The sequence below is a fragment of the Eublepharis macularius genome, chromosome 15 (genome assembly GCF_028583425.1).
Source record: "Eublepharis macularius isolate TG4126 chromosome 15, MPM_Emac_v1.0, whole genome shotgun sequence".
Classification (NCBI taxonomy): Eukaryota; Metazoa; Chordata; class Lepidosauria; order Squamata; family Eublepharidae; genus Eublepharis; species Eublepharis macularius.
Window position 1 is genome coordinate 36,045,526 of NC_072804.1, and position 14,569 is coordinate 36,060,094.

General features: G+C 45.8%; 1 protein-coding gene across 6 annotated transcripts in view; it reads right to left on the bottom strand.

Moving 5' to 3' along the window:
- Window positions 1–13,995, bottom strand: part of COL16A1 (collagen type XVI alpha 1 chain) — a 174,600-nt gene extending 160,605 nt beyond the window's left edge. For 5 of the 6 annotated variants that reach the window (XM_055000062.1, XM_055000060.1, XM_055000061.1 and 2 more), the window contains exons 1-2: window positions 13,883–13,995; window positions 8,899–9,023 (exon numbers count right to left, since the gene is read on the bottom strand). In XM_055000062.1, coding sequence (XP_054856037.1) covers window positions 8,899–8,983 — 85 coding nt within the window. In that variant the 5' untranslated portion in view covers window positions 8,984–9,023; window positions 13,883–13,995. Of the gene's footprint in view, window positions 1–8,898; window positions 9,024–13,641; window positions 13,725–13,882 lie in introns of those variants that run through there. The other variant, XM_055000058.1, reaches the window with a different exon arrangement.
- Between the last annotated feature and the right edge of the window lie 574 nt (window positions 13,996–14,569).

Below are 14,569 nucleotides of genomic sequence, written 5' to 3' on the forward strand. Positions count from 1 at the left end.
CCTTTTGAGACTCAACATCTGACGGATTCCAGGAGAAGCAGAAAGAGTCTGAATGAAAAAAAAACCTCAAGAAGGAAGAGGACAAAGAGAAACAGGCAGGAAGGGCAACTGCGCATAGCCAGGAGTTGGACAGGAGAAGGAGGCTGAAACTTGTAGGTGGATATGAAATAACTACCCAGATTTGGTTGCAGGCATCTAGTCCTTATTGATGTTCCTCTTCAAAAGAAAACGACTTTGCAAAGACTGCTTTTGATTTCTCTCCACCCACGATAGAGCACAGCAATGCAATCTATACAATATGGATAACAATCAGCCTTCTGTGTTTTTGAAGCAACTTGCTCAAGGTCACAATGGGAAGCTGTAGCACAACTGGAAAATGAAGCCACATTTCCTAATTTGCTCCTACGTGCTAGATCATTCTTCTTCCCTAAAGCAGCCACTTTTTACAAAAGCATCGCTTCGATTTGGGATTGGCTTCTTTTTCTCCTCAGCTCACTAGAATTGCTCTCCCATATCACCCACACATGCTTGTGACCTATCTGAGTGTTTTTTAATCAAATTCTTCTGCCAAAGGTGGCAGCTGCCACGGCACCGAGGGGGAGGACAAGAGAGGGAAAGCAGGAAGAACAAACAGGGCAGCGAGCAAGAGGCTTCTGCTGTTTACAGCCAGCTTAGCCAACTTCTGGGAAAACAAGCCCATAAGTCAGGAAGATGGAATGTCCTTTGATTTTATTCTTTGTGGTGGAATGAAAGAGGAGCAAGTGAAGGACTGGCGGAAGCACGGAACCACTTCGGACATCCTCTAGAGGACAAAACAAAGAGTAATGCAAGCAGGTAGAGGGAGAACGAGAGAAATGCTGCTTTCCAAGGCAAGAGGAGCGCCCACTGACAGGGACTGGAAGTACTGCATAATTAGACTATGGAATTTCTTGCCACAAGATACAGTGATGGCTACCTGTGTATTTTTTTAATGCATTCTGGTGGGCCCAGTAGAAAAGAGCAAGAGTCCAGTGGCACCTATAAGACTAAAAATTTGTGGTAGGGTATATGATTTTTCGTGAGACACAGCTCACTTCTTCAGATACTGGTTGGGCCCAGTATTGCAAAGGTTATATTCGAGTTTGAGGTTCCACCTGGTCATTTTAGTTTCAGTTTTGTGAACCATGTTCTAACTCCACGATACAATTTACAAGACAAAAGAGGAAAATGCAGGGAATGTTCTAGCTGGTGCTGAAGCAACTGGCAATGTCCAGGCCCTGTCCTATTTATGACACAAGTTATCCCCTCTGATCCCATTTAGTTGAACATCTTTATACAAACACTTCCTGAATCTGTGCCTGGAAATGGCGCCATAGGTTGTGCATCAGCAAAACGTACCCCTTTCCAAAGTGGGCGAATCTTTGAACGGGGTACAAATAGCCCAGTAACCTTTAGTATGAGAAGCAATCTGGGGCAGGAGGGAGAATAAATAAGAACATGGCCAGCGGCAGAGACTGTGTCGTGCACACAGAAGGCCTCTTTCCAACCCCTAGAATCTCCAGTGAACAGATATCTGGTAGCAAATGCTGGGGAAGATGAGGGACCTCGGTGGGCTGTTGCAACTTGCCACAACAGGAACAGACAATATTGGACAAGGCGGACTAATGGTGCAATGCAGCTGCAGAGAAGGGGAGAAGAAGATCTGGAGGGAGATGGAAAGAGTTGGCAATAAAGCTAGCAGCCGCAGCAGAATATGTTAAACTTTCCACCGCCTCTTCTCAGAAAATCTGAAGATTTGAAACAAAGCTAGTGGGAAGCTTATGGATGTGCTTGGAAGCTGCCACTGAGCAAAGACAGAAGTCTGTGGCTGAGGAACTGTGACAGATTACTTCCCTTTCACCACAGGCTCTGCGTTGGAGGGTGCCAAGGGGCTTGGTAATTTCTAGTGCTGCAATCCTCTTCTCTCACCCTAGTTGATCCCTTTGGTGGTGTGAATCTATTTTTCTTTGCAGGAGGGCTAACTGAAAACCAACTTGCTGTAGATGACACTAGTCTCCATTGTGCAATGGTAGCCAAAGATTTCACACAGATACTTCAGACTGTAAGCTCCTTGGGGTCAGAGAACAGTCTGCTTTGCTGAGGCAGTGAAGTAGAAGCTTACACATCAAATGCTTATGCTGTTTAAAGCACAGCAAACAGAACTAGTGAACATGGGTGGGTGGGTGGGTGGGGAGGCAAAGGTAGTCAACTAGTCATCAGGCTAGTTTTAAAATGGAGAGGGAGGGTGAAGGAGACCGGTCTGCAGCCTGCACATCACCTCTGCAGCTGAAAAATGCAACCCAGGAACACTTTTGCACTGGCTGCTGAACCGGTCTCGTGTAACAGATCATGGATTACACTGTTAACTCCGACAGACATCTTCCTCACCTACTCCCAAGCATTATAACTAAAATTAACATTACAGGCTTGCTGTCAAGGGTTTGGCTGGAGTTTCCAAACAATATGTGTAGAGCCTGTCCTGCCCTCTGCAGCTCCTGGTCATCTGCCCTTCTCCTCTCTCTCCCTTCCCTCCATCTTCCCCTTGGCTCCCCTTCCTCACATTTGTCTGTGCCAGAGGTGGACTGGCCATTTAAACTGCCATTGCCCTGCTCGGCCACTGGTGGCCAGGACCAAACCTAACCAAGTGGCCCCTACAGGGTCATCTGCACTGCAGGGCAGCTCAGCTCAGCTTGCTCTTTTAGCATCCCAGCCTGTCCCTGCCCTGAACTACTCCATCTTCCAGCTGTCCTTTTCTAGTCCATGTCACCCCCTCCCCCGATTGATTGATTACATTTATAGCCCGCCTTCCCTGCAAGCGGGCTCAGGGCAGGTCACAGCAATAGATAAATTACAACAGATAAAACAGTAGAACAATAAAATCACATCTCAACATATCAACCTACATTTCAGTATCCCAGATGGGGTGCCATTCCCCTTTCCCTGCACACCATACACACCAGGAAGGAGGATGGGCTATAAGGAAGGCCCATGGCCTTCTAACTTCCCAAGCCCCCTTCTCTTCTGCATCTTATAGCCTCTCCTCCACCCTTCTGCCTGTCCCTCTGAGCAGCTGAGTCAAAGGCAGCCAGAGACCTTTCTTCTAGCAGACTGCCCCATCCCTTTATGACATCAGAGCAGCTCAGCCAATGAATGCCAGCGGCTACTGCAGCCTCCACAGAATCCCCGAGTCTGTCTGAAATCCAGAGCAATGCATTGTAAACTATCTGATGGAGACAAGAAGCTGATGATAACGTTTCTGCCTTTTCCTGCTTAGAGACTGTTTCTTTCCAATATCCTAGCAATAGTCAAAATATAGCTCACAGACTCAACTGGGAAAGAAAAGGAAGAAGAGCCCGCCTCAATGAATTATGCATTACATGCCTGGAGAGGATTTCCTTTTACGATGTAGATGCTGGGCATCAAACAACAGTTCGATCAGTAACCTCTACCACCTAGGAGCTTAGGGCTTCCATCCAGGGATTCATATACCAGCACGAATCACATGAGCTGAACAGGAGGCACGAGACAACACCCCCGTGAGATGGGCTAGTCTTGTAATACATCCTTGTGACACTGCTCAGAGGCACAAGAGGTTAAAATGTGCCTGCTTGAAATAGTTCCTGCTATTCAGATCTCACACTGACACAAGCGGGAAACAAAAAGAGAGACGCAAAGAAAGCCAAGTATAGATTGAGAGGGAGGGGTCAGAAGGAATTGCAGCAAATAGCTTAAAAATAGGAAGTGGTTCCAAATATATTATTATATTCACCTGCCAACAGAAGTCCGATGCAATGCTACAGTTGTACCGTTCTGCCTGGCACACTGCCTTCGCTAAGCTTCTGAACACAGAGATACCTGGCTTTTCATGTATTATCTTACAAGGAGGCTTTATTATTCCATACTGAAAATAAAATATTGCATAACGTAATGTGATTTTGTTACTGTCAATATATTGCAGGACGTTTGCCCATTTTGCATACTGGAAAGGTGATTCCCTCCACAGGTATGCTACTGTTCCCTTAACTGCCATGACCCTAGGGTAGGTTTTCCCCAATCTGCCCCCATGCCTGCCAAATCCTGCGCTTTGACAGTTCTCATTCCTGCCACAAAGGAACTTGCTATTGGGAAGGCAGAAGGCATTTGGATGACTCCACACCATACCTACCTAGGGATGCCCCTGTCCCTGCTGGGTCAAAGCTGAACATCCTTTGCAAATTAAAGCAAACATTCATTTGAAAGAACTTCCAACCAGATTGGGGTGGGGGAGCTGGAATTCTCTAGGCCAGATTAGGCCCCCATAGCCATTTGTTTCTGCCCCCAATGGTCCTTCCAAATGGTAGCCACAGTGGGGTAAAAAACTTATCTGCTACTTTATTTTTCACTAGGAGGATCAGCTGTGAGGATGACAGTCCACACTTATAATATTGTACCTGTCTTTGGATTTTCTGTGTAATATGTAAGCCCCACACACATTACAGAAAACATGCATACGTCCTTTATGGGTGTGCATACATCTGTTTGCAAGAAATAACCAAGGCACATTTGCTTTAAAAATAAAACCAGAGGTCATTTCCTCGATAAATACAGGGTTTAAATTGTGTGTTCAGCTGTACACACACTGAATTAACATATGAATTACACAGAAGCCCTCTTCAGAAATTATTTATTATGTACTTCATTTATATCCTGCCTTCCTCCTCAATGGGGACAGAAAGCAGCTAACACCATTCTCATTGCTTCCATGTTATCCTCAAAATAACCCTACGAGGTACGTTAGGCTGAGAGTATGTTACTGGCCCAAGGTCATCCAGCAAGCATCCATGGCAAAGCAGGAATTCGAACCTGGGTCTCCCAGATCCTAGCCCTAAATTGTAACCACTACAACACACTGTCAGATGACACTGGTGTTCCATTCATGCGGAGCAGGAGAAGTTGAATCCACATGGAAAACCCACATGTTGCCCTTTTCACACAATACGGCAGTCACGTGAATTGCACTCCCAAAATGCATGGCTGGTGGGCTCCCACTACTCATGAATGGAATTGCAACATAAATTCTACTGAGGGCTGAAGAGCACACAAAGAAAATCCATGTGTACACCAAACACAGATTGACTGGCAACTGTGCATATTAGGAATGTGAGGTCCGCACGATGCACCTGATCCCACACGATCATCACGTCATGTGAACAGGGCAATGTATGGATTTCCCATGCATGTACTCACACCCCTGCTGTGGTCTCCCAGTTCATGAGAATGTACATAGCAAAGGGCTATGTAGAAAGGAAAATGTACATTGTACCCTGTTTGCGCGTGCATTCACTATAGCATGTGTACAGAGCTATCGTATTCATGAAAAGGTTAGTTATGAACATTTGGTCTTCAAACCACTGGACAGAAGTTCCTGAAGGATATAGAAATCTGCCGAACTGGACTCCGGAAATGGAGAGTGAAGTGGGTCTCTAAGGTGAACTGACAGATAATTTTATCACCCAGAAAGGGAGAGGGAGCTTGCCTTTCTGTTGCAGCATGGACAGCTCGTGGATCTCTCTAGGGACTGCCTGTAGCGAAACGCCAGCAGTGATGAGGGCAGCTATCAGTCACGGCAAAGTGTTGCTGAACATGCACCTTGTAGCTCTTCTGCCTGCCAGTCAGAGATGGCAGCACATTAATCCAGCAATAGGCCTGAGTGTCTCATGCCTTTCAAAGCCGAATTTTCCCCTCCAGAGTCCTGGAATTGACCTGACAGTTCTCCTGAGGCTTTCAACTCCCTTTTCCAGGACAGACTCTTCCCTGCTCTAATGTTTGTCAGAAGCCTGGGCCGTTTTCACACTGCTTACCGGCCACGAAAAGTTGCACCAAGCTGTCGTTCCAGGAGATTGACGTGATGTTCTGTGGCCGGTAAGCAGTATGAAAACGGCCTTGGTCGTGGCAATCTCCCACCACTGGCTCCAGGCTCTCACTTTCACTCTTCACTCCAGGGGGAGCAAAAATATGGGTGGGGAGCAACACTGTGACATCTCCTCCTGGCTGTATCCACAAGGGATGTCACAGCACTCTAGAAATTCCTAAAGCATCACAAAATCACTTCTGGGCGCAACCGGAAGTGACACTGCTTTGCTCCCAATTTTTGCTCCCGCTGGAGTGAAGAGCCCAGCTGGCCACCCTTTGTGGTCTAGACATACAGGAGAATGAGGTGGCAGAATGGACTCTATCACTTCAGACCGAGTTGGGGGTTTTTCTACATTTTTCAAAGTACCCCTGCATCTCTGTCTTTTGGTGCTACACCTCTGAAGATGCCAGCCACAGCTGCTGGCGAAACGTCAGGAACTACAATGCCAAGACCACGGCAATACAGCCCGGAAAACCCACAACAACCATCGTTCTCCGGCCGTGAAAGCCTTCGACAATACCCCTGCATTAATTATTCCCCTTAAGTGGCAAATTAGCATAACATGCAAAGAGTTCACTAGATATCTTTCGGCCCAATGTGTAGGGTTCCCAGTTGCCTGCCGGGAGAGGGCAATCTCCCGGTGGTTTCTCCCAATGCCCTCCAATTGCTGGTGATTGGTGGGAGATTGCAAGCTGCCTGGTGATTGCTTGCCACTGGCAGGCAACCTGGGCAAGAGCATGGTAGGCATGCTCCTGGCAGGGCACGATGATGTCACTTCCTGAATTGAAGTCATCAAGCTTCACATGAGAGTGCTCCCATGCTTCGTGGGGGCCAATTTTGGCCCCGCGTGGAAGTGATGTCATTGCGTTGGTTCGAGCACAAAGAGCTCTGAGCCAGTCAGTACCGGGTCCCCTCTCCTTCCTGCCATGAGGGTGTGGGGACCTGGCAACCCTACCAATGTGCTAGTTCATTTATTTGCAATGAGTTTTTACACGGAAGAGCATTACAAATGTAAAGCTTCTCAAGTGATTCAGCCCATTCTACCCTCTCTTGCTGTTGCAGAGACAGACCAGGCTTTACACAAAGGTGGGTTTGAGACCAACTGGCTAATCTCAGTGATTCTGGCCTCTCCCCACCCTTCTGAGATGGTCTGACATGAGTTTCCATTTTGGTTAGTTATACGCACATGCAGCAACTGGGCAACTTATTACTATTCTCTCTGGTTGACATGAGTGGTAACAAAATGCACTCTGCACATGCTCAGGGACATGCCTTAGAGCAATGCAGCCCAGTTTTGAAAATAATGATCAGTGTATTTCTCCAGTTCTATGCATCGATTGTTCCGTACATTTTCTGTGTGCTGCATTTCACTTACTCTGTAATTCCAGTTCAACTAGGAGAATTTCTAACAATTACTTCAGGAACTGGAGCTCTTGTTGCTTGCTATAGTTTTCTGTCCATTTGTAAGGATTTATAAGAGAAATTTTAATGTGATTGTATGCATGATTGCATCAAGATGCTCTCTGTACTATGTTTTACCAAATATATGCACATTCTGTTGCACACCAGAAAGCATATATGAGCCCCACTAGAGGAGACGAGTGGTCCATCTAGTCAAACCTCCTGTCTTACACAGTAGCCCTGGTGGATCAGCAGACAGGTCATAGAGCCCATGGCCTTCTCTGATGCTGCCTCCTGGCATTGGGATTCAGGAATTTATTGCCTCTGGACTTGGAGGTTCCCTTTAAGCATTATGAAAACTAGCCACCAATAGACCACTCCTCTAACTCCCCTTTAAAGCCATCTACTTGACCTGGACCATGCAAGCCCAATATTATTAGATCTTGGAAGCTAAGCAGAGTCAGCCTTGGTTAGTAATTGAATGGGAGACCTCCAGCGAAGATCAGGCTTGCAGGGGCAGCCAATGGCAAACCACCTCTGTTAGTCTCTTGCCATGAAGACTCCCCAGATTTCACATTAAGTGAAAGTCAGCTATGACTTGATGGCACTTACGGTCATCAATATGTACACAAGCAGTGACTTCTACAGGGCAATTAGAAAAGCTTTCTTTTGCCCATCCAATTCATTGTTCTCTCTATGATAATTTGATAAAACACCGCACTGATGCATGCCGATATTGCTTTTCCTGCTGTGTTTTATCGACTTGCACATCTGCATTGGTAATGTAGAGACATGAATGCACCAAAGCAACTGACATTGGGAAGAAGGAAGCTTTCAGGAGCAATCCTAGAGGAAAATACCCCTGGTGGGACCGGCTTTCCACAATCAATGTGGGACTCTTTGGAGTGTAATAGGAAGGATATGTCTTTTCTAAAGCCTATCAACCCGATGAGCCCTAAGACCTGATGTTTTTATAGAGTCAGTATGCAGAAGCTTGCAATTTTTCCTCAAGAGTCCTTAACAAGATTGTTACATGTTTGGAAAACTAAGGGAAAGAAAATGGATCCTTTGATCTCCTAAATGATCCTGTCTACCAGCTCATAGCAGGTCTAGCAGTTGGGTTTGGATCCCAATTCTGTTCATTGCCAATGTTTCCACATCTCCCATCTTACTTTGTGGGTGGAAATATTCATGTCTGAGTACAGAGCTGATGTTTGAATCCACAAACGTGGAGAACTTCAGCAACCATTTCATTTGGATGTCATTCTGGTTGCTTAGCTGGCAGCTTAATTAATGACAGAGCACAGCTCGAGTTCATTAAGAAACAAACATTCATTCAAGCAGAATTATGACTTTGCCTAAGATGCAAAAAAAGTATACACATTCAAACCAAAATTGTTTTCATATAGGATGCAGACACTATCCTGTTCTATACTGGAAATCTAATGTGTGTTCCAGCTCTTTCAGGAGCTGTTTTGTTTTCAGGGGGATTCTCCAAAAGAAAATAATGTGGCACAATCATAGAGATCCTATTACAGATATCAGAAGTCTGTGTCAGCCGTTTCTTGCCGTCGTGGTCCTCTTACCTTCTTCAGGTGCAAGCAGTTTCCCTCCTCTACAGGTACCAAAGACGATGCTAGCAAGGCACACGATGAAGATGCTGACAGACATGGTGGATCTTCATATGGCACAGGAGCTGAGCTTCTTCCACCTAGGACACCAATGGAGTTTAGTTTTATTTTGCTGTAACGGACTGGCAGAAATCCCTTCACATTTTAACATTCCATTGCAGACGAACAGGAGCTGGTTACATCTGATCACTCATTATTCAGATCTTAAAAACAGCAAGCCAGGTGCAGGCCCAGGTACAGTCGCAACCTTACAAAAGAGAAGACAGACCCAAGGCTTGTTGAATGTGTAACCAAACATGTGGCTACCTTTTTGCATGACTAGTGTATGTCATGTAGCCTGGATCTTGCTCTAAGTCAGGAAAATGTATATTTAGGGAAATGTCCTTAGTTTGCACAATCATAACACATTGCATATTTTATTCAGCTCTGAAGGCTTTGATTCCCCCCCCCCAATGGAAAGATGTCAGTTAAGGCTGTTGGCCAAACCCCTATTGAGAAATTTCTGCTAACCTTTTCAAAACAGTTTATGCTTCCTGAGGAATCTTTCCCAAGTTTTGTCTGAGCAGAGACTTCTGAAGTGCACCTCCTTGTTTCCCTTTAATGAAATTTATGGACAGCTTTTGCTGCAATGGCAGGGAAGGATATCTGAACAGAGGCTGGCTTAGCTGCTGCATCTGCTGGGGAGCTGTGCTTTCAAGAGGGGGTGGAAATGGAAGGTTTAGCAATGTTTTTGGATGCAAAGCTATCCTGGGACCTTTTCTTGTTGGGCTGAACTAAAAAGAATATTTTCTTTAACTGCTGTAGTTAAAATTACTCTCTCCTCTTGTTGCTTTCTTTATTTTCTCTTGGTGGATCCCAGTTACAACTATCACTGGAATGATAAAACATCTGGAAGCTAAATTATAACATGATAGCCCCATCAGCAAGAAGTCACAAACACCAGTCCTCTCCTTTCCTGTTCTACCTTTTGCTACCAGCCTGCAGCTCTGATGAAATTTCACACTTAATAAGGAACTGATGTGTGGGGAGGAAGATTATTACTGTGTGGTTCAGCCGTTCCAAAGAGACATTTTCAGCAAAGGCAACAATGGATGGGAAACATCTTGTATTCCAAGACGAAAGGCTGCTACTGAACTCTTTGGGTCATTTTTGGCTGACTCAAGAGACAGCTTGTTATTCTGATCTCCTACATTTTTAAAAAGAGACACAGGAGTTAATGACTTTTCTCATTTTATATCATGACGTTTACACATTATAAGCATGATTCAGCCAAAACAAATCACTTCTAATCTCCTCCAGTTTCAGGGGAAGAGTTTCAGCGTGACTGAGATCCATGACATTTTGACATGTTGGATCATTTCCCAAATATATATATCAAAATGCAGAATATAAACGGACAATTTCCAAAATGTACATTTACTGTGGCCTCTAACTGGATCTACACATAAAGCTCAAGTGGTCTAATGGACTATCATTTCAGATTATGGGCAGATTACTGTTTTGATTCTGCTCTATGTAAAACAACAACAATGCCCTGCATATAGAAACTAACACACCAGAGAGAGAGAGAGCTGGATTAGATCCACTCCCTGAGGTTCTGATTTTCTATTTGCGAGGATGAAGTTTTTCACATAAGGGGTGAGATCCCATAGATGCGTTCTGCTAATAAAGGTGCTTTCCTGCAGCAGAAACAAGTGATGTGTATCACTCTTTCTGTTGAAAAAATATGCTTCTTCTAGTGGAATGGATCTCTGATCGTCCAACTTAGAGAATAATAAAATAGACCCGCAGTCCGAAGAGGCACAGCCTCTATCTATCTCTCAGGTATAACCAACTCTCTGTGTTGCTGAAATTTCAGGCAAAACTGAGTGTTATTAGAGTTCTGATAAGATTTGCAAAGTTACCAACAGAAGGCAATTCCCACAAGTCCAAGCTTCGTTTTCTGTCTTCCTGCCACTTCCATCTTCTTTGGGCTTGGAAGAGCTTCTCTTCCTTTCTATTTATGAATCACACTTCTGCCCTCCCCAAGACTTAAGATGCCAATTTATTTATCTGGCAGGGCTCATGTGCCTTTTTAAGATGTAAAGCAAACAGAAATCCAAGAGGAGAACCTTTCCCCAATATAAAGATGCAACAACGGGAGCAAAAGCCTTCAACCAAGTGAATTTTCGCTTGACAAGGAGCCCTGGCAGAAAAAAAGTTGGCAACCTGTCAAAACCTTCGTGAAACCAATTCATTGTCCTCCTCCTACTTACTCCAACACCACCGATACCTGCATCCACTGTTCTGTGCCCAGTGTGACTCCTTCCCCATCTCATATGATCTGACTACGCATGTACAGACTTTTCTCCCCCCCTCTCTCAAAATTTTGATGATTAAAGGTAATCAAAGGGAGCCCCCCCCTGAGCTCCTTTCCCCCCCCCTTGAAGAGGAATCTCTGAATTTGATTCCAATTTTTGCTTTCAATGGAAACTGTTTTCACTTTCCTCAAAACATCTCCTCGGTTTTCCTTGGGGACGAACCTCCATATTTACTTTGACATTTGCTTTAGGCAAAGCCCAGTGGCAATTCTACTTGGCCCTGCATCCCACCTCCAGGGACAATGGCAAACAGCTTTGGGGACATTGCCTCTAGGAAAGGCTTAGTCTGAGGACAACTGCACATTATCTTTCTAAAGGGTTTTGGACATATATGCAACTTTAAGGAGCTCCTGATATATTCTGTGATGCATTTGCACATCCTTAACCGGTAGGATTTTCCAGTCCCTCTGTGTTCCTTCATCACCCCCCAAACACACATAACTCTTAAGTTTCGCCAGAAGCAAAATTGGAGATGAGATTGCAGAGGGCCTGCTCTGGGGAAATATCTCTTGGAAATCTAGAGATACGGTCAGTTTTGATGAGACCTATGATATTTCCCTAACATGCCTCCCCCCGGTTTCTCATTTATCAGTGCCCAGGCTCCTAACCACACACAGGCAACCAGATGAGGTATGCAACCTCACACACCCACTTCTTCTCTCTTGTATAGACATTCTCTCCTCCTATTCAAGTCTACAGATAGCTCTGCCCAGCATTATATGCACCAATCTCAACATTAACCATAGTAGCAAACCTCAGATTGCAACCCTGGCTAAAGGGAGGATTGCAAACTTGGGCAAGCACTAAGAAACACCTCAAGGTAGGTCATTCTAATAAAAATAAATCCACAAGGGAGGGTGGGAATTTGACAGCATTGCATCTGCACGAGGCCATTGCGTTCAAGACAGGAATCAGGAATACAGGTTTATTCCTGTGTTGGGTTAACATAAGAAGGAAAATCATGCAGGTCTCTTACCATCTACAAGCTCCTCACTCAGGACATTAAATCAACTAAGTTTAATTTCCTTATTCAGAGAAACCATAGGCAGTTGGAGTGATCTCCGACTCGGTACCCAAACCTGCAGTGCTGAATATTGCCCAGGTGCATTGCTCAAGCACTCGAGAGAGCTAGTGTGGTGCAGTGGAGAGAGCAGTAGGTTAAGACTCGGAAGTCTTCACTCACTCCTGAATCTCACTCACTCAGCCATCAGTCCCAGCTGAACCTACCTTACAGGGTTGCTGTGAAGAACCCTGTGAAGAAGGTTGCTGTGAAGAAGCCACCCTGAGCTTCTTGGGGATACAGACAGACAGAGGATAAGACTGGAAAGTGCTCACCAGACCATAAAGTTCACCATCTGCCAAGCAGATCGCTCTGAATGACTTCAGCAAGGGAGCCAAGCAGGGTGTCACTGAGAAATACCCCCTTGTTAAAGATCTAGCATTACTAACTAAAGTGGCAAAGTTTGACCCTGAGCCTAGAATACGGCGATTAAATGATATTTCTGGGGGAAAGCTGCAGCACAACGTCTGGTAAAATAAATTTATGATCCTTGTCGGATCCAAAAGCCAATTGATGTGTTTTTGGTCTCTGATCCACAGGCCTTAGATAAACAGGAACAGGCCCCATACAGCATATGCAAGCATTTCCAAAGCTTTGTGCTGCACCTCCAGTTCCAGAACTACCCCTTGACTTAAAATGACCCCTTTAAAAAGGTCTCTCTGTATCCAGAAAGAGACAACTTGGCATTAAAGATTTTTAAAAACAAAAACCAGCTTTTCCTATGCATGCTCCGTCAGCCTCTTCAAAGGAGATTAACTGTCTGTAGGATGCATCTGGATTTATGGAAAGGCGCTCCCTGCCTTGCAATGCCTCCCCCTTTGCCCCTCCACTTTCCCCAGAGCTCCCTGCAATGTCTTCACACACACCTTTCCCCTCGCACAGAATGTGTCCCCAAAGACTAAACAAAGTCACACTGAAGCATTGCTATCCAGGCTGGAAGCGGGGGTTGGGGAGAGAAATCCTGAGAGGATTTCTTCACGGAGTCACCAAAGCAGAGAAGGCACAGAAGACCAAGAGTGGTGGCAGCGGCGTGGAGGGCTTGTAGCAAGACACAGCTAATCGCTTCCCTCTGTTCAGTTGGCCTGAAGTGCTTGCCTCGGCAGACGCCTTCCAGCAGACCCCCTTCTGCCTTGCCTAAAATAGCATCCTTCTCCTTGGAGCAGGCAAGCCCCGGGAGGCAGAAGCAAATCAGAAGCCCTTTCTACAGTGCGGACAGATGTTAGAGTTCACTCTCCGTGAGATGGGGGCTGTGGGGAGGGGGGAGCGTCGTTTCCTTACCTGCCGGAGGTGCTAAGCACAGCTGGCCATGTTTCTAACAGGGGGGAAAGAGGCTGGAAATGCCCCCCACATCAGCAGGCGAGGAAGCCAGTCTGCAGCCCACGTCACTGCCGAGATCTGGCAAGCATCTGCTCCAACTTTTCTGTTGTTTGAAAGTTTACCCCCCACCCACCCCCAGCCAGTGTGTCTGTGTGCAAGGCAGAGAGAGCAGAGTATGGGGTATGGAGGGGGCATTTCTAACCTTGGTTGCGGAGTACGCTTGACAGAGGTTCTTATGGAGATCTTGACATCTTAGAAGCCAAGAACGCTTCTCCTTTAGGCGCTTCTCTCGCTGCCTTTCCCTCCTGAGGTGGAAAAATGAAGAAACATTTTTCCCCCTCTGAGCCCACGGCTGACTCTGTGACGAAAAGTTGTTGCTCCGCCAGGCCCCTGGGCTGGAAGTGAAGCACTTCTAAACGTGCCGGAATGCCAAAAGAGCTTAATCAGGCCCAGCTGGGACACGAACAAAGGCCTCCAGGCAAGGAGAGACGCATCATGCTCCTCTCTATCGTTCAAGGCCTGTAATATTTTAAAAACACACACACACACATCTCTTCTTCCTAATGTCTGACACATCTTAATGAGATTTTGGGGCCAAGCAGTTAACTACAGATGAGATCCAAGTTCAGTATGCGTTTGAAATTCACTGGCAGCCACGTTGCCTTGCTTCTCAGTAGCACAGTTTGGCCACAGAGAGCAATGTTGTGTGGGAGTGACTGACAAGTGGCATCTTCCAGACTGGAAAGAGGGGAAAGGCCCTGTCGTGCCCAGACCGAGAGGGTTTCAGCAGAGCTCTGGTCACTTCTGTGTTTCTGTCCCCTGAAAACCAGCACAATATTAATGCCTAGAGTACCAGACGTACAAAATCCCTCCAAATCCTTGCTCAGCC